Source organism: Barbus barbus (genome assembly GCF_936440315.1).
Source record: "Barbus barbus genome assembly, chromosome: 46".
NCBI classification, from domain to species: Eukaryota; Metazoa; Chordata; class Actinopteri; order Cypriniformes; family Cyprinidae; genus Barbus; species Barbus barbus.
In genome coordinates this window covers 5,509,523-5,535,546 of record NC_136724.1, presented here as the reverse complement: position 1 = coordinate 5,535,546, position 26,024 = coordinate 5,509,523, and the positions used below count along the sequence as shown (strand labels likewise).

Here is a 26,024-nt window from a genome sequence, read left to right as displayed (position 1 = left end):
ATTAAAAACAAATTTTGCCACTTTGATGGCTCAAGAAGGTGTAATTGTTCAAATATCACATTGTTTCATTTTAAAATATATAAAAAACATGTAACCAAGTGTTTTTCAAGTGTAATATTTCTGTAAAGGTTATAGGGACAGAACATTTGACATTTCCATAGAATGACCCCTATATTTTTTAGGCTATAAATATGTGGCTATGTTACAGCTCCCCATTGAAGCTCTTGTGTTTTTTTCCTTTTCCATCTCTCCAGTCCTATTCTGCTCACAGGTGATTGGAGATGAGTTTTGTTCAAATTTTTGTTGCAGTTTGCTAATGTTTGTATAATAGCTTCTGTTTTTGCTTTTCAGATAAAAGAGTGGTTTCAGCTTAATATTTTGCAGGCTCATTTATTGGTAATACATAATTGATAATAAATAATATTGATGATAATAAATCATTAAAAGAAAAATATTGGGCTTTTTCTGGGCTTGTTTTTGAAGTTCCGGCTGCTTATTTGTCTCACAAGATTGACAACAGTGGTGTTTGGTGCCAAATTGCAATGATGAAAAAGCACCAATGAAACCTTTGGCCACGCCCTGATGGAGAAAGAAAAGTACAATTTATCTAAAAAAAATATGTCTTTTAAATAATTTACAATGTAACAATACCAGTTAATTAACCTTTTTTTGGCACACACACAAAACAAATCTCATAATCCATTGCACAACACAGGGAGCATTAATGTTGACTGTGTTCATTCGTTGCAAGGATTTGTAACAGAACATGTACGTTTAATATTATAGGTCTACCTTAACCAGCATTTAACCAGCATGTAACCTCATTTTATAAATCAAATTACATCGCTGAGAAAATAGATGCTGAATGACTACAAAAGCACTGTATATATATTATGTATATATACATATATAATTAATGCGTTAATGATTTAACCATGGTCACAGGAGGGGTGGGATGTTGATCAGTACTGGCTTGGTATGGGTGTCATGCGTATCAATCAATGAGAGCATTTGGGGTGGGCCTAAGACTGTGGCAGCGCTCACGTAAACGCTCCCGATAAAATTATTTAGGCTGAGCATCAGCATTCACAAACCACTGTTCACTGTTATTTTTAACAGAAAAGAATGCAACGTGCTCGTAATCAAGTCAAGTCACCTTTATTTATATAGCGCTTTTAACGATACAGATTGTGTCAAAGCACTTAACAGTATCAAATTAGAAGATAGAGTGTCAGTAATGTATAAAAATAAGATTAAACACTCAATTTTCAGTTAAAGGCATTTCATTATTGAATTCAATGATGTCGTTGTCTAGCTCAGTTTAGTTTAAATAGTATCTGTGAAATCAAATTGACGATAATCACTAGAAATAAGTAATCACGACTTCATAAGTGGGAAACAGGAAGTTTCCTATAGCACGTGAAGACAGCAGAGAAGCGCTCTCGCTCAGCACAGTGGAGTGCATCGTTTGTTAACTTTGTGGTTTATTTTGAGTCGTTTGGGACACAGTGACAAACGGCCCTCTCACAATATATGTGACCCTGGACCAGTGAACCAGTCATAAGGGTCAATTTTTTAAAATTGAGATTTATTCGTCATCTGAAAAATTTATAAACGCGCTTTCCATTGATATATGGTTTGTTAGGATTAAAGAATATTTGGCCAAGATACAGTTATTTGAAAACCTGGAATCTGAGGGTGCAAAAAAATCTAAATACTGAGAAAATCGCCTTTAAAGTTGTCCAAATGAATTTCTTGGCAATGCATATTACTAATCAAAAATTAAGTTTTAATACATTTACAGTAGGAAATTTACAAAATATTTTCATGGAACATGATCTTTACTTAATATCCAAATGATTTTTGGCATAAAAGAAAAATCGATAATTTTGACCCATACAATGTATTTTTGGCTATTACTACAAATATACCCCAGCGACTTAAGACTGGGTTTGTAGTCCAGGAACACATATTGCTTTACAGATCAATCTCTTTTCTTATGCGAACAGAAATGTTCACGCAATCATACTGTTTTTCTATAACAAACTATAAAATATTTTTCTGTAAAAACGTTAATGCCCTGGCAGTGGCAAATAGCTTTGGTTTATATTTAATTTGATTACATCAATGTTATAAATTCTGGGAGGGGTCAGGGAGCAAGAGCGTCTCACTGCAGTGCTCTTCCGGGGGGTTGTTTTCAGCACGAACTTGTCCGAGGCAGTTCTGGTTGTTTAGGGAAGCCGAAAGAAGATAAGATTGCAATTGTTTGGTCTTGGTGCGAGCAGCTGCATACCAATTTCACAGCTACTCTCTTTGTCCATTCTGGTCTCCAAATCCATCAATATTTCTCAGCAAAGCCGTGAGCTTCTCCGTGATCGAATCCATATTGCGGTTGATAGTCTCAGTGCTGACCGCTCTGCCCACTGCTTCAATCATGACGGGCAGCCTTGTGAGGCTTTGGACAGCTGTTCCCGTCTTCTGAATTCTCTGATAGCCCAGGGCAAAGCCTAATACAATCAGCAGAAAACCCGTTATCATGGTTCCGAATAGGTAGATGTCTTCAATATCCTCCACGGAAAGAGCCACCAGACACACGACCCGCCATCTCTCCCATACGTCCATCGTGTAGCCAGTAGCGAACGTTCCGGCCGGACAATTGGGCTCTCCCGAACCCAGGGCTCTTGTAGAGAATATGGTGTCAATTGCGTTGAGAGACCAGTTCAAATCAAATCCATGATTGTTCAGTTTGGAGAGCAGTGCAGAAGAGTCTCTCAGTGTTAGACAATAGACAAGACGAGAAGCAAGCAGGGAAGATAAGGGGAGGAGAGGAGAGGAAAAAGCGTCCGCCTTCGCTGAGAGCCAAACGAGAAGTCAAGGTCAAAGGTCACATATGGAAATTATTAATATTATTATGAGGTAAAAAATGTCAAAGCCATTAATCAAACTTGGCATATGCCGCTGTCTATCACTACTTTCATGAGCTGTAAACTCTAATCATCAAAGTTAAAACAAAAAAACTTTAGAAATGTTTTACTTTACATGTAATGAATCTAAAATATAAGTTTAACTTTTTTAAATAAGTTACAAGAAAAAAATAACTTTTTCACGATATTCTAATTTTTTGAGATGCACCTGTATATGCTGGTTGTTTTCACACACTGCGGACACACAACTGTGTTCAAACACCTTATAAAAGTGCTTTTTGCATAATAGGTCCCCCCTTAAGTTAAATTCTAATCTGACTCCATTTTATTATGACCTTGAATTTAAGTTGTCATGCAAATTGGATGTTTGTCCATTTCTAATTATTATTCTTACACTTGATTATTCTAGTTAACTCTTTATTTAATATTTGTACTCATTCATTAGGAATCTATAGCACTCAAAGTGTCTCGCATCACCACCTCACGGTCCCAAACTCGCCAGTCTGATCACTAGCCAGAGGTTATGACTAATACCATTTAATATGTTGCCCTATGCTTGCCATTCTTTAAACAGTATGTCATATTACGCTGCCGGAAGGAACAACGAGTCATGGATAATTGAAATCGTCTTTAATACAGACCAACACAGAGGGTAATATCCACAGGGAACAGGAGGAAGACACACGTACATCACTTGTAGACCCAACAAACACTAACTGAAAGGACTGGGGCTTTTAAAGACAAGGAATTCAGGGGAAAACAAGACACACCTGGAGCAAATGAACACAATCAGACTGGGGAAAAACTGGGTCACCGGGAACACATGGGGAGAAAAACACACACAAAACAGTCCATCATCCTGACATATCGTCCAAGGGGGTGACGAAGGAGGGAGGAACCAGGGAAGAGATAGGAAGGACCCAGAGCAGGATGCGCACAGCTGGACCCAGGCCACAGCTGTGATGATGGCCCACGGTGGAGCCGACGGAGGGAGGAGCCATGGAGGAGGGATGGCCGCCGACCAACGGCGGTGGAGCAGGTGGTGGAGGAGCCTGAGGTGTCGACGGAGAGCCAATGAGCCAAGGGGATGCCAAGGATCCAGGGGGCCAGGGGGGAGCCAAGGGCTCTGGCGACCAAAGCGGAGCTGGCAGTCCGGAGATCAGCGACTGAGGACCCAGGTGGAGCTGGAGGAGGGAAGGAGCCCAACGGAGCGGACGAACGGCGGAGCAACGAGGCGCAGCCAGAGGAGAGGTGTCCGGAGGCGAGGGTGGGTTGAGGCAGAGCCGGAGTGACGAGGGAGCCTGGTGGAGTTGGAGGATCGATGGATGACGGTGGAGGCGAGGGAGCTAGGAGCCGAGGTGGAGCCACTGGGTCTACGGGCCAAGGCGGAGTCTGGGCCTCCGAGGCTGGAGGCAGAGGTGAGGGATACTCCAGCCCTGGCGACGCTGGAGGATGGCAGACCCACGGGACTCGCACCGTAAAGATGGGGGCTTAGGGCGGGCATTTTCGAGGAGCGGGCACTGAAAGATCTGATGCCCCCTCCCTGTCCATCAGTCCCAGATGTCTCATCAGCTCACCCTCAGCCACGGTTCAGGGGGCGGAGCTTCACTCCGCGCTCACACCGTCCATGGTTGGCTCTCTCATGATAGGCACTGTCGCCGGCTGTTGCATCTGGTCAGACGGGTTGGGCTCAACTTCTGGGGCGATCATCCGTTCAGTCGCTCGGCTTTACGCTGGCTCGCAGATCGCGGCGGGAAATGGCTCTCCATCATCGGTGGGCTCGGGCTGATGCTCCGCACCGCGGAGATGGTGGGCTGGGCTCTGGAGTGGATCTGGCGAGATCATCCTCTTGGGAGACTGTGAGGGGCGATCCGTTTCTCGCCAGAGTCCACTCCACGAAGGCGGCGAATTCCGCTCGAGGACCATCTTCGGAGCGCGTCGTCCGGGTGGCTGGTGAGTTCAGCGAGGGCTAGAAACAGTGTGGTATGGTCCTTGAGTGAACGCTCCCCCTGCTCCAGCAGGAGGAGGAGGACTTCGGGGCGAAGGAGGGGGTCCATTAGGGAACACTATGGAAACAAATAACACTGGGGGAAAAAAACGGAGGATACAAACGGAGGTAACAGTTTTGTAGGTCGGGTCTTCTGTCACGTTACGCTGCCGGAAGGAACACAGAGTCATGGATCATTGAAATCGTCTTTAATACAGACCAACACAGAGGGTAATATCCACAGGGAACAGGACACACGACTGGGGAGAAACTGGGTCACCGGGAACACATGGGGAGAAAAACACGCACAAAACGGTCCATCATCCTGGCACAGTAGTTCTGTTTGGCCCCCTACAGTCATGTACAACTTAGTTAAAGTTCAAACAATAATCAGAAGTTATGCCAGTTCTATTTATCTAGCCCCCGATAGATATATAAATATATACAACTCGAATAAAGCTGAGACAATAATCAGAGGTTATGCTAGTACTATGAAAAATGTTAATATTTCAGTAGTATATTTATCTAGCCCATAAAATAACTACATACAATTTCAATAAAGCTCAAACAATAATCCGAGGTTATGTTAGTACTATTTATCTAGCACCCAATAGTAAAAATAAGTACAGTAGCGGTTATAACTAGTACTATGACTAGCAACCCGTAATTAATGCAACTGCATACAACTTCACTAAAGTCAAGCAGTTAGTCAGAAGTCTAGAATCCCACCTGATGTGCCCCATGCTCCATCTAACCTGGGATCTAGTATGTACAGTACTTAACCCTGGACGCAGATTTGCGGAAACATACACCTTCATTTAATATACTTGAGAAAATAATTTATTATCAAATATGAAATTGCGACAATTTATTATTAGTCGTATAAAATATATTAAGCCAATTACATAGTCAATTCAAAGATAATCAATTCAAGACAAATACATAGTATGAAGTGTATGGACAAACTCACTACAGGCTCATCTGGCTACATAATCACCCTAATGTTCTTGCAACTTTTCCTTAAGTACTCAGACCAAGACAAACATCCCCCAAATGGAGAGAGGAACTAACAATTGGAATATGCATTGATCAAGTCCTTGACATAGAGAGTTTACACCTTTTGGGGACAGATGGAAAATTTTCATGAAAGACACTGGGAAAGGGCACACCCTCTACCATAAGCAACATATCTCTAAACTAGGGATGGGCAACTTTGATAGTGACGAGGGCCAGCATTTTTTCTCCTTTATACCAAGTGGCCAGATTACTAATCCATGTCCACACACCTTTTACACCGTCTTACTCAATTTCCTTTTTATTGAAGGAAATTAAAGTATAATTAATGTCATTTGTTTTTAAAGATTTTATTAACTATAAAACTTGTGCAGTTAAGCTAAGTGGACTGCCGGCCTCCCTCGTTCCTCCGGCTCCGCCTTGGTCTGGTATTGACCATCCTGCTCCTCGGGACTCCACTCCTCCGGCTGTGCCTAGTTCCTCCGTCCTTCCGGCTCTGTCAGGCTCCTCCTTCCCTTCGGCTCCACCTTGTTCCTCTGTCGCTCCGGCTCCACCGCGGCCTTGCCTATCCACACCTCTGCATCGGTCGCCGGAGCCATTAGTTCCACCTCGGCCCTCTGGATCCTCCCCGTCGCCTTGGCTCATTGACTCTCCGTCTCTGCCTTGGGCTCCTCCAACCACCTGCTCCGCCACAGTAAGTTGGCCCCCAGGAGTCGTGAGCCCTTCCTCCTCCATGGCTCCTCCCTACCGTCGGCTCTACCGAGGGTCACCATAATGGCTGTGGCCTGGGTCCCGCCTAACTACTCCTGCTCCGCTCACCTGTGTTTCTCCAATTTATCACAAGTCATGTATTTAAGTTCCAGTCTGTGCATTCCTCCTGGGTCGAGTCTACTGTGTTGTGTTCGTGTTTCTGCTCCTGTTCCTGAGTTGGATTTACCCCTGTGTTTTGGATTCATTAAAGACTGTATTGTCTTTGATTATATCATCTAAATTTGATTATCCAGGTCTCCGTCGTTCCTCCCAGCACAGTTCATGACAATTTTCTTAATTATGAACACAAATGGTTTGTAGTGCAAAAAATTTACCGTTTACTGTGAGTTGTTACTCTTCTAGTTATGTACCTATAGTGGCTAATGAACCAGAAGTCTTACCCATAGGCTTACTCCTGCATTACTCATTTAAGTGTTTTCATGGCCTTAAATTTAAACGATTTAACTGAAGATTTTTTTAAGGACCGGTGGAAACCCTAAGAACATAGTTTAGTGCAAACATTTAATTCTGTCATGCATTTGGCAAAAATAAGCTTTTGTTGACAATGCATTTTACCTTTGAAATTTGAGGCAAGTGTAACTCTGGCGTCCCCGTTGTTTGTGCGTAGTGGTGTGATGGCGATTTAAATAACAGTTTTTCAAACAATCCATATGGGTATCCCCTTATACATGTTATAAAGATAATCTGTTTACCATCTTGACTGGAAAATACTGTTCCCTGTCGATACTACACTCGTACTGCGTCGCTAGACGCTATGGGGAAAAACTCCTTTTTCTCCGAGGACTGAAGACTTTTTCAATCACGCAGTGTGACTGCACGGCCATTGGTTCGTGCGGTAATAAAAAATGAACCAATGGCTCGTCAGTGGAACTGCACGAGCCTATGGCGGCAAAGCCCGCCAGAGCCCGCCAGAAGGGGCGGGGTCATCTGGCTATATAAGCGGGCGCTTCGCCATAGGAAAACAGATCAATTCTCCTTCAGCGACGACGATCATCCCTTCGCTGACACTCGAGACTGGAAGACGCTCGCCGTAGAAACGCCTCGCTGCGGATAGAAGCTGCCTTTTACTCTGCACCCTCTCGCTGCTCTGCCTGCTCTTCGAGCCGCTCCAGCGACCTGTGCAGATGCCAGCCTCGTCCCCTGCGGCCATCCGGTGAGTCTAAAATCAAATTTCTCTGAAAGAGCAAATTTCAAGCGACGTTGTTGCAAATGTCGCACTGCGAGTGTGGCTCGTGCAGGGGATTCTGCACGATGCAGAAGGGCAGTGAGCGCTTCGCCTCTGTGGGCAACGCCCACACAGACTGCGCGTTCATTGAGACGGAATGCTCAGTCGAGTATGAGTCTCGCTCTTCTCCACTCGCTGGCCTTCTAGCAAGGCAGCTCCGCTCTTCCGTTTCCTCTCTCTCAGCAAGCTCGGAGAATGAAACGATAGGGCCACGGGGCTAAATAACCGGTTTTGAGTGATCCCACGCCGGCTCAAGAGCCCGCGTGCTCACTCTTACCGCAGCGCTCTGTTCCGCCAGTGTTATTACACGTGAGAATCACCGCCCCTCGTTACATGAGCGGCTATATCCTCTTGGGCGGACCGGAGTAGAAAGCTATCTTTGACAGCTTTGTGTGTGTGCGTGTGAGTCGCTAAAGCTGCTCCCTCACAAACAGACTGCTTTCGTCGAAAGCCGCCCCTGATTCGCTCACTATAAGGCGCCACTGCCTTCCCCGCTTTCATGTTCCTCTTCTCCCAGACAGCTCGGAGGAAGGAACACTTAACTCGCGGAGCGGAGCGATCAGGCTTGAGTGATTGCACGTCAGTTTATCTCGTGTGCTCACTTTAATCTGCCGGAGTGTGTTAAACACGCTAGGATCAGCGCTCCTCATCGCACTGAGTGGCACAATCCATTTATACAGATCTTACAATACTGCGCTGGTTGGCCCCGCCTTCCCCGCTCTCACTCTCTGTAAACTGAGAGATCGCGGGGCTGAGCGGGCAGGCTCGAGTGATTTTTTGCGCGCTGGCATAGCCCCGCCTGTTTCACTCTGCACACAGCGCTTTGATCTGCCGGTGTGTTTGCACTAAGGATTAGCGCCTCTCGCAGCTCTTTGATCTGCTCGCGCTATTTTCACTATTAAGCTGTCCTTGCTGCGCTCGCGGTTGTACTACTTCAACGAAGTTGGCCCCGCCTCCCCTGCTCTCGTATTTCTCCCCTCCCAGTTACCTCGGAGAAGAAATATCAAATCGCGGGTTTGAGCGTTCAAGCTTGAGTGAATTTACGCTGGCCAAAGCCCCGTGTTTCACTCTCCATACAGCTTTGATCTGACAGCTGACAGTCTGTGTCTTGCCCTGCCTCCCCTCGTCCGCTACGAACGGATCTGATGGGATGCGTGCATCAGTTTTTGATCTGCCAGGGTGTTAACACACAAGGATCATCAGCACCCCTCTTCTAATGAGTGGTTTGATCTTTTTAGGCAGATTGATAGAAAGGGCTGTCATTATGATTATCTCTGTCAGGTTCAGACTCTAGACCCCGCCCACGGGGGAGTTAACTGCTCTCTTGATGGAAGCATTGAGTCTAGCGCCGCGAAACGGCCTCTGTCACGCCTCTGAACACCCCGTTTAGCTCGGTGTGTCGACGGCAATGTGTTTGTGTACATACTGTTGTGAACTGGGCCCATTTATATAGCGCCCACACAGCCGATCACTTCTATAGTGAGGAAAAATAAAACGCAAACATTTTCAAAGGAATAATTTTCTCTTGTCAGGTGTGTCGAGTCCCCACACGGCGACTCGCCACCCAAAATGGCCTCTGTCACGCCTCTGAACACCCCGTTTAGCTCGGTGTGTCGACGGCAATGTGTTTGTGTACATACTGTTGTGAACTGGGCCCATTTATATAGCGCCCACACAGCCGATCACTACTATAGTGAGGAAAAATAAAACGCAAACATTCTCAAAGGAATAATTTTCTCTTAACAGGTGTGTCGAGTCCCCACACGGCGACTCGCCACCCAAATTAATTCCAACACCCTTGCCACACGGGCCGAGGCCTGGCAGGCCATCCCCGGAGTGTCACAGTGGGTTCTGGGGATTATAGAAAGAGGTTATACGCTTCAATTCGCTCGAGGACCCCCCGCGGTACAGCAACAGGGTCCCCACCTTAGTGCGAAGCAGCAACGCTCACGTTCTGCGAGCCGAGGTGGAGAAATTGCTGGTGAAAGGAGCTATAGAAATAGTTTCCCCAGCTCAGAGTGAATCAGGCTTCTACAGCCGTTATTTCCTCGTCCCCAAAAAGGATGGCGGCCTCCGGCCCATCCTCGATCTCAGACGTCTGAACCGCGCCCTCATGAGACGGCCATTCAGAATGACTACATTGAAGCAGATTCTCTCGCTAATTCGCCCAGAGGACTGGTTCTTTTTGCTGGATCTGAAATACGCTTATTTTCACATCCAGATAGCCCCCCATCACAGACGATTCTTGAAATTCGCCTTCGAGGGTGTGGCTTATCAATACACGGTCCTGCCCTTTGGGCTGGCTCTAGCTCCCCGCACTTTTACGAAGTGCATAGACACGGCTCTCTCCCCTCTGAAACAGATGGGAATCCATGTCCTGAATTACCTCGACGACTGGCTCATTCTGGCACAGTCAGAGGCAGAGCTGGTAGCACACAGGTCCCTCCTCCTCAAGTGGAGAACTTGGGACTCAGGATCAATTTAGCCAAGAGCTCCCTGTCCCCCAGCCAACGAACTTCGTTCCTGGGGACAGTTTTCGACTCCGCCCGCATGAAGGCGAAAGTCGCGCCAGATCGCGTTCTGGCCATACGGCAGCTCGCGGCTTCCTTCAAGATTGGAGCCTCCTACCCACTCGAATCGTTTCAAAGAATGCTGGGCCTCATGGCCTCCGCATCGCCAGTTCTTCGGTTGGGCCTTCTCAAGATGAGACCCCTTCAGTACTGGCTGAAACCTCTAATTCCGCCTCATGCGTGGCGTCATGGACGCATTCGTGTCAGGGTGAACCGGGCCTGCGTGTCAGCCCTGGTCCCCTGGAGGAACCTACAATGGTTCGAACAAGGCGTGACAATGGGTTTGGTTTACAGAAGGAAGGTTGTTACAACAGATGCTTCCAACACCAGTTGGGGAGCTCTGTGCAACGGCAAACCGACCTTCGGCTCCTGGACGAACGCAGAAGGACAAATGCACATCAACTGCCTCGAAATGGAAGCAGTATGTAGAGCTCTTCAGTTCTTCCTGCCAGTCCTGAAGGGTCACCACGTGCTAGTCCGCTCGGACAGCATGACGGTGGTGTCGTACATAAATCGCCAGGGTAGGCTCACCTCGAAACGCCTTTTCGAGATGGCAGAGCGCCTCTTACTATGGGCAGATCTCAACCTGCGTTCACTGAGAGCAGCTCATGTGCCCGGCATTCTGAACCAAGGAGCAGACATGCTCTCTCGGAACAATGTCCCCTCAGAAGAGTGGATGCTCCACCAACAGACGGTTCAAGAAATCTGGCGAATCTTTGGCAGGGCAGAGGTCGACCTCTTCGCCTCCAAAGACAACTCTCACTGCCAGATTTATTTTTCGAAGAGCAAGGACGCGTTGGCCCACGAATGGCCCAACCTCCTTCTTTACGCTTTTCCCCCGATCGCTCTGATTCCTCAGGTAATCAGGCGGATCAGGGAATGCAAGCACAAAGTGCTTCTAGTGGCCCCACTCTGGAAGAACCAGCTTTGGATCCCGGAGTTATCGCAGCTGCTAATAGCGGCTCTGTGGCCTATTCCCCTGAGGCGAGACCTCCTCTCCCAGGCGAACAGAACGATCTGGCACCCCCAGCCCAAGCTGTGGGACCTGCATCTATGGGCACTCGATGGGACTCAGTAGATCTCCCCGAGAATGTCATGAACACCATTGAACAGGCTAGAGCCCCGTCCACGAGACGCCTCTATGCCTCTAAATGGTCGGTTTTCTCCGCCTGGTGTCAAGCCCGCGGTAAAAACCCGACAACATGTGACATATCAGTGATATTGTCATATCTACAGGAGCTGCTGGATAAGGGCCGTGCCCCTTCCACGCTCAAAGTCTACGTGGCAGCTATAGCAGCCCCTCACGCTCCTATAGCCGGACAGTCGGTGGGCCGGAACAACCTGGTTGTCCGTTTTCTGAAGGGATCTCGGAGGCTCAATCCGCCCCGACCCCTCACAGTCCCTGCATGGGACCTGCCCACGGTCCTGAGAGCCCTTAAGGGCCCTCCTTTTGAGCCACTACAATCTGCAAGCTTAAAAACACTGTCGCTCAAAACCGCTCTGCTACTGGCGCTAGCATCGGTAAAGCGAGTAGGTGACTTGCAGGCTCTCTCTATAAACCCTGCCTGTCTTGAGTTTGGGCCTAACGACTCTAAGGTCGTCCTAAAACCAAAACACGGCTATGTTCCTAAGGCGCTCTACACTCCGTTTAGAGCCCAGGTTATTACGCTCTCTGCGCTCCCCTCTTCTGAGGAGGACCAAGAGCTCAACCTTCTCTGCCCAGTCAGGGCATTGAGAATATACATCGAGCGTTCCACGCCATTTAGGCAGACGGAACAACTCTTTGTCTGCTTTGGCGGCCGCACCAAAGGGTCTCCGGTCACAAAGCACAGAATATCTCGATGGTTAGTTGACGCTATCGCACTAGCATACTCCTCCCTGGGCCTCCAGAGCCCCATTGGAGTGAGAGCTCATTCCACAAGAGGCGTGGCCTCTTCTTGGGCGTGGTCTAGTGGTGTGTCTATGGCAGACATTTGTGCGGCGGCCGGCTGGGCCTCGCCGTCCACATTTGCCAGGTTCTATAGCTTGGATGTCCCGGCCTTACAGGCTAGGGTTCTCTCTGCTTAGATGGCACACACCTGTCTTAAAGCGGTCCCCTCAGGCATTGCCTGATTCTCCAAGAACGCTCTTGGCCCCATTCCTGGTGCTGAGGCTGTACTTCTGACCGTTGAAACGATTTCTAGGCTGGACTGACCTCTGAAGAGTTCGGTCCTCATGCCTCCTGCAGGATGCTTCCTGCTCATAATTGGTCCCTCTGAGCCTTACTGCTCAAGGCCAGTTTTACGGTTGTCGTTTCTCTTCATGGCATGGCGGGATTGTATTTGTTCCCCATAGCGTCTAGCGACGCAGTACGAGTGTAGTATCGACAGGGAACGTACTCGGTTACTAACGTAACCTCGGTTCCCTTAGATACGGGAACGAGTACTGCGTACTATGCCATGCCATGCAGCTGCACGACTCAGGTCGTCGCTTCAGTCGAATTGGCCTGTTTTCCTATGGCGAAGCGCCCGCTTATATAGCCAGATGACCCCGCCCCTTCTGGCGGGCTCTGGCGGGCTTTGCCGCCATAGGCTCGTGCAGTTCCACTGACGAGCCATTGGTTCATTTTTTATTACCGCACGAACCAATGGCCGTGCAGTCACACTGCGTGATTGAAAAAGTCTTCAGTCCTCGGAGAAAAAGGAGTTTTTCCCCATAGCGTCTAGCGACGCAGTACTCGTTCCCGTATCTAAGGGAACCGAGGTTACGTTAGTAACCGAGTACGTTTTCATGGTCAGTTTTTCATTTATTATTTGCTAACGTTAGTGAATGTTTACATTAGAGTGCACGTCCTACGGCACTGAAATTAATACGGGGAGCGGCTGGAAACTACCCTGATAGCACAAGTACACCTCGGAGACGTGGACATTTCCTATTAGATGTAAAATAGATGTCTATTAGATGACTTTAAGATATTTATGATTTAGAATGTATGTAAAACTAACATCTGAAAGACATCTGTCAGACGTTTGTAGATAGCAGATGCTTTCCAGATCAAAAGATCTTTAACAGACATCTTGCAGATGTATGTGTGCTATCTGGGCAGCGACCTCTCCTGGTTGGAGATAGTATTAACCACATTGACCCGAATATAAGACAATGTTTTTTTCTTGGAAATACATGTGAAAAAACGCGGCCGTCGTATATTCAGGGCCTAGACTTTGACATGTCAATAGTACACCCACAACAATAGGTGGCGCCAAATACACGTAAAACGAGTGTACCATGAAATATGTAATGTAATGTGTGTTGTGCAAAACAATGCGAGTGAAAACAAAAGAAAAAGAAAAACGTACAACAGCATGAGTCATGCCTGATGGGACCAAACTTCCTCTGTAAGTGATTTTAAAAAATCAAAATGCTGTATATTTTGATCAAAATAGTGTATATTGTTCAATGTGATGGTACATTTTACCAGTATTTACCTTACTTTCAAAGCAAAAATTAAAATAGGAAAAATATGCAATATGAAAATTTTAGAAAATTTTTTGTTTTTTTTTCTCAGTAAAACCAGATTTGGTTTTCAAAAAGCCTTTTTCCAAAATGTACATCTGGAAAAAGGGGGTCGTCTTATAATCAGGGTCGTCTTATATTCGGGTCAGTACGGTACATTATACACTGAAAGCAATCTTTACGAGACTTTTCAAATGTTTTAAAACTGATCATCCGATTCTAATATGATCCAGAGGGCTGTACTAAAACACATTCCTGTATATGGCACACAGGCTGCCAGTTGCTCACCCCTGCTGTAAACTCTTAAAATATTTATTCCCCTTAATTTACCTTTTATAATATTGAGACCATTGTACCAGTCACACTGAGACATTTCAAATGATACCAAACACGACTGTGAATATCACTTGCATTCATGTAAATCATTATATTTTGAGTGAAGGGAAGGAAGTGGGGGAAAAGGAACAAATGTATATGTGAGAAAGAAGCTCTCCTTGATATTCTCTCAGTGAGATGTGGAGATGTGCCCACCTTCAGCAAGGCAAAATAAGTGACACCCATTCATGACCAAACCCCCCAAAAAACCACGCTCAAGTATGTAAACTTCCAACAGAACATATAAATAATTTTAATTTGATATTTTTTGATTATTACAAATTATAATGCTTCTCTGCAAACTGCGTGTTCATCATTAGTTACTGGACACACCCACTGATAACTTTCCCATTCAGCCATACATCTGAAGAGCCTTGTGTTCAAAGGGTGAACATGAGCTCCTAGTTGTTTTAAAATGGCGCAGGTTTGTTTACCGCATACTGCACTGGTGTGAAAGGGCATTAACAGAGCGTGTTCTGGAGACGCGTCGCTATGAAAATAAAGACGCCAAAATGCAATCATGCTCAAATGAGCTTCTTTAATACCTTGTATGAAATTTATTTCATTATAATTGATATTAGTATTATAAGCAGTGCAAAATATTGTTTGTTGATTCAACCTTATGTTGGCATTTTTGTAAAAATACGGGACAAATCGCATCCCGTATTGATTTGATACGGGTCGCATCATTTTACCTTTAAATATAGGACAATTACATATTTTAAGGAATGGGTGTCAACCCTAGTGGAAACAGATGTGTGTAAGGTAATATACTGTGTTTGTATTGTCCATATCTTAGGATATCAAAATCCTTGTTTCCACCGAGCAGTACGGTACAGTACAATTCGGGATGGTACACCCTGACCCGGCTTGTGTTTCCACCGCCAACAGAACCCTTACTTGATAGGTAGTGTATGCAAGAAAGTAGCGCGAAGAATAAAGTGTGACATTGTCTGTGTTTATGTGTGTGGAAACGTAAATTCTAAAATACACTGATATATCTTTTTGTGTTTGCACACTCTGATGTGAACAACCCAACATGCAGGAGTAGCACTGTAAAAAGTCATTTGTTAAGTTTACTTAATTGCATTGTGCAAACTCATTGCCTTAATTCAATTCAGTAATCTTAACTTAATTGAATTAAGTGTAATTTAAGTTTTATTTACTAATATATTATATGTATCCCTTGCTTATTTTAAGTCCTATTTACTTAAGCCATTTAAGTTTAGTTAACTTAATTGAATCTGTGATCTGAGGAACACTGAGAATAGCTATACCTAGTTTTAAAAAAACACACAGCTCTCCATTCACATTTCAAAACATTTATTTTTCAAAATGCAGAAAAATAATGTAAATCAACATAGTAATTTGTAATAGTTGTTGTAATAATGTTAAGAGTTATACATTTACATTTAGTCATTTAGCAGATGATTTTATCCAAAGTGACTTACAAATGAGGACAATAGAAGCAATCAAAACCAACAAAAGAGCATTTGAGAAGAATAATTTTCCCTGAGCACATAAAAAACAATAAAACCAATGCACACTCAATATACTTTAACTTACATAGTAACACAAACATTTGCTCATACTGTCTAAGTCCAATATCAACTTGTGTCATCAAGTAAACACAATAGCTGAATCAAGAGAAAACATGAAAATAAACACGCAAGACCTTTCCTCTCAGTGTTGTGCCCAAGCAGGACAGCAATGCCATGGAGAACAGCAGTGTGTTGAAGAGTAACCTCAGTTTCCTGAAAAGAGGGAAGAGTATATAAAATGAGATTCCATGTTATTCTGTATGTTTAAAGAATGTCTTATTTATTGTTTTTAATTTGCTGACAATCCATTTAATTTAATTAGGTAGTCCTTCTAAAAATTTAAATTCTCTTATCATTTATCACCCTCATGCTAACCTTCATGTTTATTACTTTCTTCAGATAAATATAACAATTTTTAGAAGAAATAATCAATCTCTGTGAGTCCATATTTGATGCTTTAAAAAAAAAAACACACACAGCAATTGTGACTAATTCATATGAGCCCAGTGGAGGAATAAATATCTACTAAAGACATCTTCACAACATCTCTCTCGTTTTTGAAGCATTAACTTTAAAGATCCCTTCCTCTAGCATTAGATGGTCTCACATAGATGGATTATTTTTCAAAAAATTTTTAGATAGTGTTTATCTGAAGAAATAAGTACTATACATCTGGGACAGTATAAGAATGAATAAATGATCAGATCATTTAGATTTTTGGGAAGAGTATCCCTTTAAAACATCACAGAGTTCTCGTCGAGGGAGGTAAGACCCGTGGCAGCAGGCTTTGTGTTTACATAAATGACGTGTGGTGCCGCGACGCTGTTGTGGTCTGCAAACACTGCTCACCCCTGGTGGAGTTTATGATTATTAAGTGCCGGCCGTTCTATCTACCGAGAGAATTTACAGCCATAATGCTCACTGCTGTATACATCCCTCCCAACTCCAACAACAACAGGAGTGAGGCACTGAATGAACTGTACCAGCACATCAGTGAGCAGCAGACAGCCCACCCAGATGCTTTTCTCATCTTGGCTGGAGACTTCAATCACGCAGACCTAAAGAGTGTGTTCCCAAAAATACATCAACATGTTGACTTTCCAACACGGGGAAACAACACTCTGGACTTTGTTTGCACCACCCAGAGAGTGGCTTACAAGGCCCTACCCCTCTCCCATCTTGACACCTCTGACCACATCACTGTCATGCTAATGCCTGCATACAGACCGATCGTTGAAGTCACCAAACCCGTTCACAAACAGATTCAAGTGTGGCCGGAAGGGTCGTCAGTGGTACTTCAAGACCACTGACTGGAATATGTTTAAGCAGGCTGCCACATACAACAACACCACAGACATCCAAGAGTAGTCAGAGACTGTCACTGCCTACATCACCAAGTGCATTGATGATGTAACAGTCACAAAGACCATCACTGTCCAGGCCAACCAGAACCCGTGGCTGACAAGGGAGGTCTACAGACTCCTGATGGCTCGGAACGCTGCCTTTAGAGCTGGAGATGAGGTGGGCCCGAGGACAGTTAAGGCCAATCTATCACGCGGCATCAGAGAAGCTAAGAGACAGTACTCCAGTAGGATAGCCCATCGTTTCAGTGACAGCAGAGACACTCGGAACCTGTGGCAAGGGATTCAGACCATTACGGACTATAAGCCCCCATCACAGACCTGTGACAGCACCATCCCCCTGCTGAACGAGCTGAATGCCTTCTTCGCTCGCTTTGAGGCACAAAACAGCACCACTGCACAGAAGACTCCACCTCCTCCCGGCGACCAGGTGATGACGCTGTCCCCGGACAGCGTGAGGAGATCCCTCAGCAGGATCAATACACGCAAAGCCCCGGGTCCTGACAACATTCCTGAGCATGTACTGAGAGACTGTGCAGTGGAACTCACCGATGTCTTCACAGACATTTTCAACATCTCGCTAAGTCTGGCTGTTGTCCCCACATGCTTCAAGGCTACCACCATCATTCCAGTCCCGAAGAAGTCATCTCCATCCTGCTTCAATGACTACCGTCCAGTCGTACTTACTCCTATCCTCATGAAGTGCTTTGAACGACTAGTCATGCAACACATCAAGTCTGTAATGTACATCTGCGTCTCTACTTCCTCCACAAACTGAGAAGAGCCAGAGCCCCGGGCCCCCATCATGTGCACCTTCTACAGAGGCACCAACGAGAGCATTCTAACTAGCTCCATCACTGTGTGGTATGGCGCTTGCAACGCGTCCTGCCGCAAGTCACTTTAACGCATAGTGAGAGCAGCTGAGAAGATTGTTGGTGTCTCTCTCCCCTCCCTCTAGGACATCTACAGCACCCGTCTCACCCACAAAGCCCTCTGCATTGCAGGTGATCCCACCCACCTGACACACAGCTTCTTGAAGGACAGCTTCATCCATCAGGCTGTCAGGAAGCTGAACACGCACCGGTCACTTTGTGCAGCATTGGACTGATCACTCATCCTGCATTGACTTCAAACTACCTCTTCTGACAGTCTGATTAAAGACTGTTCTCTGAGCTCTTATCACTTTAACAGACTTATAAGCTCGTTTTGCACTACACTCATTATACACATATATATATATATATATATATATACATATATATATATATATATATATATATATATATATATATATATATATATATATATATATATATATATATATATATTCATATATATATATATATATATATATATATTCATATATATATATATATATATATATCTGCACAGTTTTGTTTAACTGGTTTGCACTCTATCTGCCATATGCCACTTTATCTATCTCTTTTTTTTTCTACAATTTCCTCATTTGCATATCTGTATAGTTTGTATGTACATATATTTAAACTGCATTTATCTGTATTTTTACGTCTACTTTCAGTGTTTAATGTTAACTGTATGCACCAAGGGTCTGACAGTTACGGAATTTAAATTCTCTGTATGTATGTGCTGTACATGTAGCAGAATTGACAATAAAACAGACTTTGACTTTGATTTTCTGCCAAGCAAAGTCCTCACATACCTTCTCCAAGTTGTCTGTTTTTCCTGCCAGGATTAAGAGATTTAGAGAAAAGGAACTGTGATAAGTTGTAGAACAACAAAAAACACATTAATGATCAATATCTTTAGCATAATTTTCACTCATGCACTTTGTATTATAGTAAAGAAACTAACCTCATATATGTATGTATTGCTTTGGAATCACCTTTCTTATCTCCTCAAATGCATATTAATCCAGCAGGTACAGGTCTATAATATGATGATGCAGATAAAAACAACTCGGTTAATTCATGAACAACAGCAGATAAAACCTAACTGACCATAAATATATACCTAAAAGACTGTAAGTACTTACTTTTGTGATGTGATAACATCTCCGAACTGTTGTGCAAAGTTGTCACAAAAAATTATTTCCTAAAAAAAGACAAGGATAGCAATTATTAACTCGATTTAAAGAAAACAAAAGCATAGATAAATAAATAAAACATAAAAATGACATATATATATATATTCCATTAAATAATTATTATTGCTTACTGTTTTATAATGTACTACAATACTGAGGTGCAGATAATTGCCACTATTTGCAATAAGTAGTATACAAACCCGATTCCAAAAAAGTTGGGACACTGTACAAATTACGAATAAAAAAGGAATGCAATAATTTACAAATCTCATAAACTTATATTTTATTCACAATAGAATATAGATAATATATCAAATGTTGAAAGTGAGACATTTTGAAATGTCATGCCAAATATTGGCTCATTTTTTGATTTCATGAGAGCTACACATTCCAAAAAGTTGGGACAGGTAGCAATAAGAGGCCAGAAAAGTTAAATGTACATATAAGGAACAGCTGGAGGACCAATTTGCAACTTATTAGGTCAATTGGCAACATGATTGGGTATAAAAGGAGCCTCTCAGAGTGGCAGTGTTTCTCAGAAGTCAAGATGGCAAGAGGATCACCAATTCCCCCAATGCTGCGGCGAAAAATAGTGGAGCAATATCAGAAAGGAGTTTCTCAGAAAAAAATTGCAAAGATCTACAGTGCATAATATCATCCAAAGATTCAGAGAATCTGGAACAATCTCTGTGCGTAAGGGTCAAGGCTGGAAAACCATACTGGATGCCCGTAATCTTCGGGCCCTTAGACGGCACTGCATCACATACAGGAATGCTACTGTAATGGAAATCACAACATGGGCTCAGGAATACTTCCAGAAAACATTGTCCGTGAACACAATCCACCGTGCCATTCGCCGTTGCCGGCTAAAACTCTATAGGTCAAAAAAGAAGCCATATCTAAACATGATCCAGAAGCGCAGGCATTTTCTCTGGGCCAAGGCTTATTTAAAATGAACTGTGGCAAAGTGGAAAACTGTTCTGTGGTCAGACGAATCAAAATTTGAAGTTCTTTTTGGAAAATTGGGACGCCATGTCATCCGGACTAAAGAGGACAAGGACAACCCAAGTTGTTATCAGCGCTCAGTTCAGAAGCCTGCAACTCTGATGGTATGGGGTTGCATGAGTGTGTGTGGCATGGGCAGCTTACACACCTGGAAAGGCACCGTAAATGCTGAAAGGTATATCCAAGTTCTAGAACAACATATGCTCCCATCCAGAAGTTGTCTCTTTCAGGGAAGACCTTGCATTTTCCAACATGACAATGCCAGACCACATACTGCATCAATTACAACATCATCGCTGCGTAGAAGGAGGATCCAGGTACTGAAATGGCCAGCCTGCAGTCCAGATCTTTCACCCACAGAAAACATTTGGCGCATCATAAAGAGGAAGATGCGACAAAGAAGACCTAAGACAGTTGAGCAACTAGAAGCCTGTATTAGACAAGAATGGGACAACATTCCTATTCCTAAACTTGAGCAACTTGTCTCCTCAGTCCCCAGACGTTTGCAGACTGTTATAAAAAGAAGAGGGGATGCCACACAGTGGTAAACATGGCCTTGTCCCAACTTTTTTGAGATGTGTTGATGCCATGAAATTTAAAATAAACTTATTTTTCCATTAAAATTATACATTTTCTCAGTTTAAACATTTGATATGTCATCTATGTTGTATTCTGAATAAAATATTGAAATTTGAAACTTCCACATCATTGCATTCTGTTTTTATTCACAATTTGTACAGTGTCCCAACTTTTTTGGAATCGGGTTTGTACATAGCAGAAAATCTTGCTATTTTAACATAGTGTAAATAGAATCTATAGCTATTTGCACTTAGTGTAAATAGCATATAGTTAAAAAAATACTGCTATTTTTACTTGGTGTAATAGTATCTATCGCTAAGAAAATATGCTATTTGCATCTATCGCTATTTATACTTCGTGCAAATAGCCGCTGCCTGCACGGCTGATCAGCTACGGTGGCCGTGGAGATGCGCTGCAGACATGTGCAGTGTAAATAAGGGGCAAGAGATTTATTCATCATACAGTGTATAGATCCCATAATACTCACAGTAGACTGAAGTCAGTTTTGATGTTCTTTGGTAATGTAAATGTTCTTTGCTCATTTTTAATAACTGAGGAAATGTAACCATTTGATTAAGTGCTCGTCGCCAAACATTTCTAGAACATTCTTCCTCTCCTGAAAGATTTGCACGTCACTGTCTCCTCAGTGCCATCACAAGCCCCTACTGGCAACTCCTAACCACTCGAGAGACCTCTCGAGCTGTCTTAAATAACTGGAAGAGTAAGAGTGATTCTTAGCTTGAAGAAATTTGATAACCTGCTTTTATATTTAAGTTTTAAAGTAGGAGTAAATTTCATGATTTCTCAGCACTTAAGACTAAAATGGCACTTTGAGAAGCTTGATAAATACGTGCCCAGGGCTGTAACATGATTAGCTATAAAAGGGGCAGAGTCTCTCAGAATTAAAGATGGGCAGAGGCACTCCAATCTGTGAAAGAGTCTGTAAAAAGATTGTGAAATACTTTAAAAACAACGTTCCTCAATGTCAAATTGCAAAGGCTTTGCAAATCTCATCATCTACAGTGCATAACATCATCAAAAAAATTCAGAGAAACTGGAGAAATCTCTGTGCGTAAGGGACAAGGGGCGAAGACCTTTGTTGGATGCACGTGGTCTTCGGGCCCTCAGACGACACTGCATCACTCATTGGCATGATTGTATCATTGACATTACTAAATGGGCCCAGGAATACTTCCAGAAACCACTGTCTCTAAACACAATACGCCATGCCATCTGCACATGCCACCTAAAGCTCTATCATGCAAAAAGTAAGCCATATGTGAACATGGTCCAGAAGTGCTGTCATGTCCTGTCAGCCAAGGCTTATTTAAAATGGACTGTTTCAAAGTGGAAAAGTGTTCTATGGTCAGACGAGTCCAAAATTTAATATTCTTGTTGGAAATCATGGACACCCTGTCCTCCGGGCTTAAAAGGAGGGAGACCTTTCAGCATGTTATCAGTGTTCATTTCAAAAGCCAGCATCTCTGCTGGTATGGGGGTGCATACAGTATGGGCAGCTTGCATGTTTTGGAAGGCACTATGAATGCTGAAAGTTATATAAAGGTTTTAGAGCAACATATGCTCCCCTCCAGATGATGTGTATTTCAGCAGGACAATGCAAAACCACATACTGCAGCTATTACAACAGCATGGCTTCATAGTAGAAGAGTCCGGGTGCTGAATTGGCCTGCCTGGAGTCAAGATCTTTCACCTATAGAGAACATTTGGCGCATCATTAAACGAAAAATACATCAAAGATGACCACAAACTCTTCAGCAGCTGGATACCTATATCAGGAAAGAACGGGACCAAATTCCAACACCAAAACTCCAGAAACTCATAACCTCGATGCCCAAATGTCTTCAAACCGTTTTGAAAAGAAGAGGAGATGCTACACCATGGTAAACATGCCCCTGTCCCAACTATTTTGAGACCTGTAGCAGGCATCAAATTTGAAATAAGCTCATATTGTGCATAAAATTGTTAAATTTTTTTTAAACATTTGTTATGTTATCTATGTTCTATTGGGAATAAAATATTGGCTCATGTGATTTGAGTTTTCATTTTATTAAAATAAAAAAAACGTCCCAACATTTCCGGAATTTGGGTTGTAATCAAGAAGTATTTATGAAATTAAAAACAGTAAGTTTTTATTAAAGTTCATTTTGTTTGACCACAACATAAGTGCATCTTACAATTATTAACAAACATAACAAATAAAGATTGTCTTTCCTCTATTATTGTCTTGCCTCTATTACTATTAAATACCACCAATTCACATTTTTGGGATTTTTGAAGCAAATGTTTTATTTTATTTAATTTTTGTAATGATTGTGATGAAACTGTATACATATTTAATAGTTTGTGTAGAACTGTGACATGTACCTGTTGTTCTGATTTGAACTGAGAGAGTGAAGAGTGTCTTTGTACTCTACAGGTTGAGGGATTGTGGAATCACAGATGAAGGTTGTGCTCCTCTGGCTTCAGCTCTGAGATCAAACCCCTCACACCTGAGACAACTGGATCTGACTAGAAATAAAGTGGGAAATTCTGTGAACCTGTTCTCTGATGTACTGGCGAGTCCTCACTGTAAACTGGAGACACTAAAGTAAGTTCATCTCTCTGATAGTCACACTTGTCTCTGTCCTCAGTAAAATGAATCATTTGATCATCATTTCATCATTAAAATTATATCAAGCTGATAGAATTCATGTAGTAGGCCTACTCAATCAGTCTGATAGTGTGTAAGTTCAAAAGAACTTACCTCTGTGTGAATTTACTCCAGGCTGTTCTTCTTGTACCTTTTACACCTTCTTTGAAGTTTCATCCTGGTCATTGTTTCAGATTCTTTATAGCAAGTATGCCCTTGACTGCTTAATTTTTAAGTGTGTTCTGGGCAGTTTTTTACTGACTAATAATAACCTTTATTTTAATTGTATGCCATTCATGGGTTTATCTTCCTTAAAAGTGTAAACACTAAGCTCCCCAGTAACTTTTTTTAAACATTGAATGGTCTGCTCAGATCTGTCAATCTCTTTTGAACTCAACTAATAGTATGTGTTTGGGGAGTGGCTACAATAGTAGTTATTGTGAAAGTGATGGCATTAAAGGTGCTGTATGTAGACTCTACTAAAGCATAAAAAATACCATAATATTTTTACAGATATTTAAGAAACATGCTAGTTAAGCTAATCAAGTTAACATACTTGTTTATCTGAAAAACAATGCTACAGTCAGTTATTCTCCTTTGAAAATGTGCATTCTGGCCCGTAATGTCTGTCTGTTATGGTTTGTGAAAACAGCCCACTGCCAGTTTACCCAATTGTATTGCAGCACCCTGGGTTGCCAGTTGCCAGAAAACACAGCGTATTTCATTTCATTCATCGTCATGTGCGCTCGTTTCTGTTGGTGTTGTTAATCTAGCAACCTGTGTGTGCGTCAAGTCTGAGGTGGAGGGGTTGGTGAAAAAAATTATCTCCAGTATTTTGAATGTGGACTGCAATACCTAGTAAGCACCTTTAAGTGGATAATTAAGGCAGGATTAAAGGATGTAGTGGTAAGAGCTGTAGTTGTTCAGCTCTTATGATTATTGAAGCACAACATTCAAAGACAGAGTTTAACAGTGGAGATTCTTCAAGAATTAAATACTGGAGATTCTTCAAAATTAATTATATTACAACAAAGAAGGATGAGGGTAATATAATGTACATGTGGGTTCACATGAAAGGGAATGAAGCAGCAGATCAACTGGCAAACAAGCAGTGTAAGATAGTGGTGTAACGATACGTGTATTCGTATTGAACCGTTCGGTACGAGGCTTTCGATTCGGTACGCATTACAAGCCGAACGATTCGTTGGACTAATCCTATTACGTTTGGAAAATAAAAGACCTTAAAGTGTGTGACATATAATTTTCTCAGTGCCACTGCGCTCAACAATGCAGCCCAAACGACGTAAGAGGCATCGTGCTGTCTGCCTCGCAATAACTACCCCTTGCTGGGGTACATCAAAAGAAGATGATCTTGTATCGACGATAGGCAGAGGTATTGTCAAAAACATCAATTATTGGTAATATTAAGAGGATTTGGCATTTCCAATTAATGTAGGCCTGTTACATTCTTATTTTTATTAGACCTATTATTATTATTATGTAGTTACTTTTTATTATTAAATTAAAATTACAATCAATTTGCCCTGCAATAATTACCACATAACTGACACACTGCGAGGATAAGATTACGCTATTTACTCCTCAATTAAAATGTTTTTTAAAAAAGGTATTTTAAAACAGGTCTATTAGGCCATACAATAAATTATAGTCCTATAATTAAAATATTAACACTGCAGTTATCAATAAAAATCGATGAAATAAAAAGCTTTTATTTCAAGCACCAACTTTCAAAAACAACCTGTTCAACACAAAATACGTGTCTTCTAATTTTTTTTCTCTATGTAAGGGGCACAAGAGAAATATAAAGGAAATAAATTAAAACAGCTATAGCGTATATCGTTATCAGCATATTGTGACGAGTTGGTTGCCCCTCTCCCTTATTATCAGCACCACCCCATCCCTTATTCACCGCCCTTCACCAGGCTGCCGACGGGAGTGGGTGTGTGAGAGAGGAGGGGTGCTGAATCAGACAGGCTGGCGGCGTGTGATGAGGCGCACCTGATCAGAATAGAGCCTCATCACCGCCGCTGTTTAAATGCCGAGCACGCCTCACCCCGAGAGACCAGTCTATTTCCCGTGCATGCACGCTGGTGTCCTCATCGGTCCAGGAAGGGAGCGTTGAGGAGGGACCGAGTTCCGCACCCGTGAGACAGCTGACGGGCCAAGATGCCGGGCCGTATAACTTTTATACAGGTAACAAACTGAGATTGGGAGCATTCCCTTTAAGAGAGTGCTCCTAATCTCAGCTCCTTACCTGTATAAAATACAGCAGGGAGCCAGAAATCTTGCTGACTGATTGGGGATCAAATACTTATTTGACTCATTAAAATGCAAATCAATTTAAAACTTTTTTTGAAATGCATTTTTCTGATTTTTTTTAATTATTATTATTATTCTGTCTCTCGCTGTTCAAATAAACCTCCCATTAAAATTATAGACTGATC

General features: G+C 43.0%; 1 protein-coding gene across 1 annotated transcript in view; it reads left to right on the top strand.

The window, feature by feature from the left end:
* Positions 1 to 26,024, top strand: part of LOC306865154 (NACHT, LRR and PYD domains-containing protein 3-like) — a 94,926-nt gene that overhangs the window by 23,925 nt on the left and 44,977 nt on the right. The window contains exon 10 of the mRNA XM_079409567.1: positions 23,347 to 23,517. Within this exon, the coding sequence (XP_079265693.1) occupies positions 23,347 to 23,517 (171 nt within the window). The remainder of the gene's footprint in view (positions 1 to 23,346; positions 23,518 to 26,024) is intronic.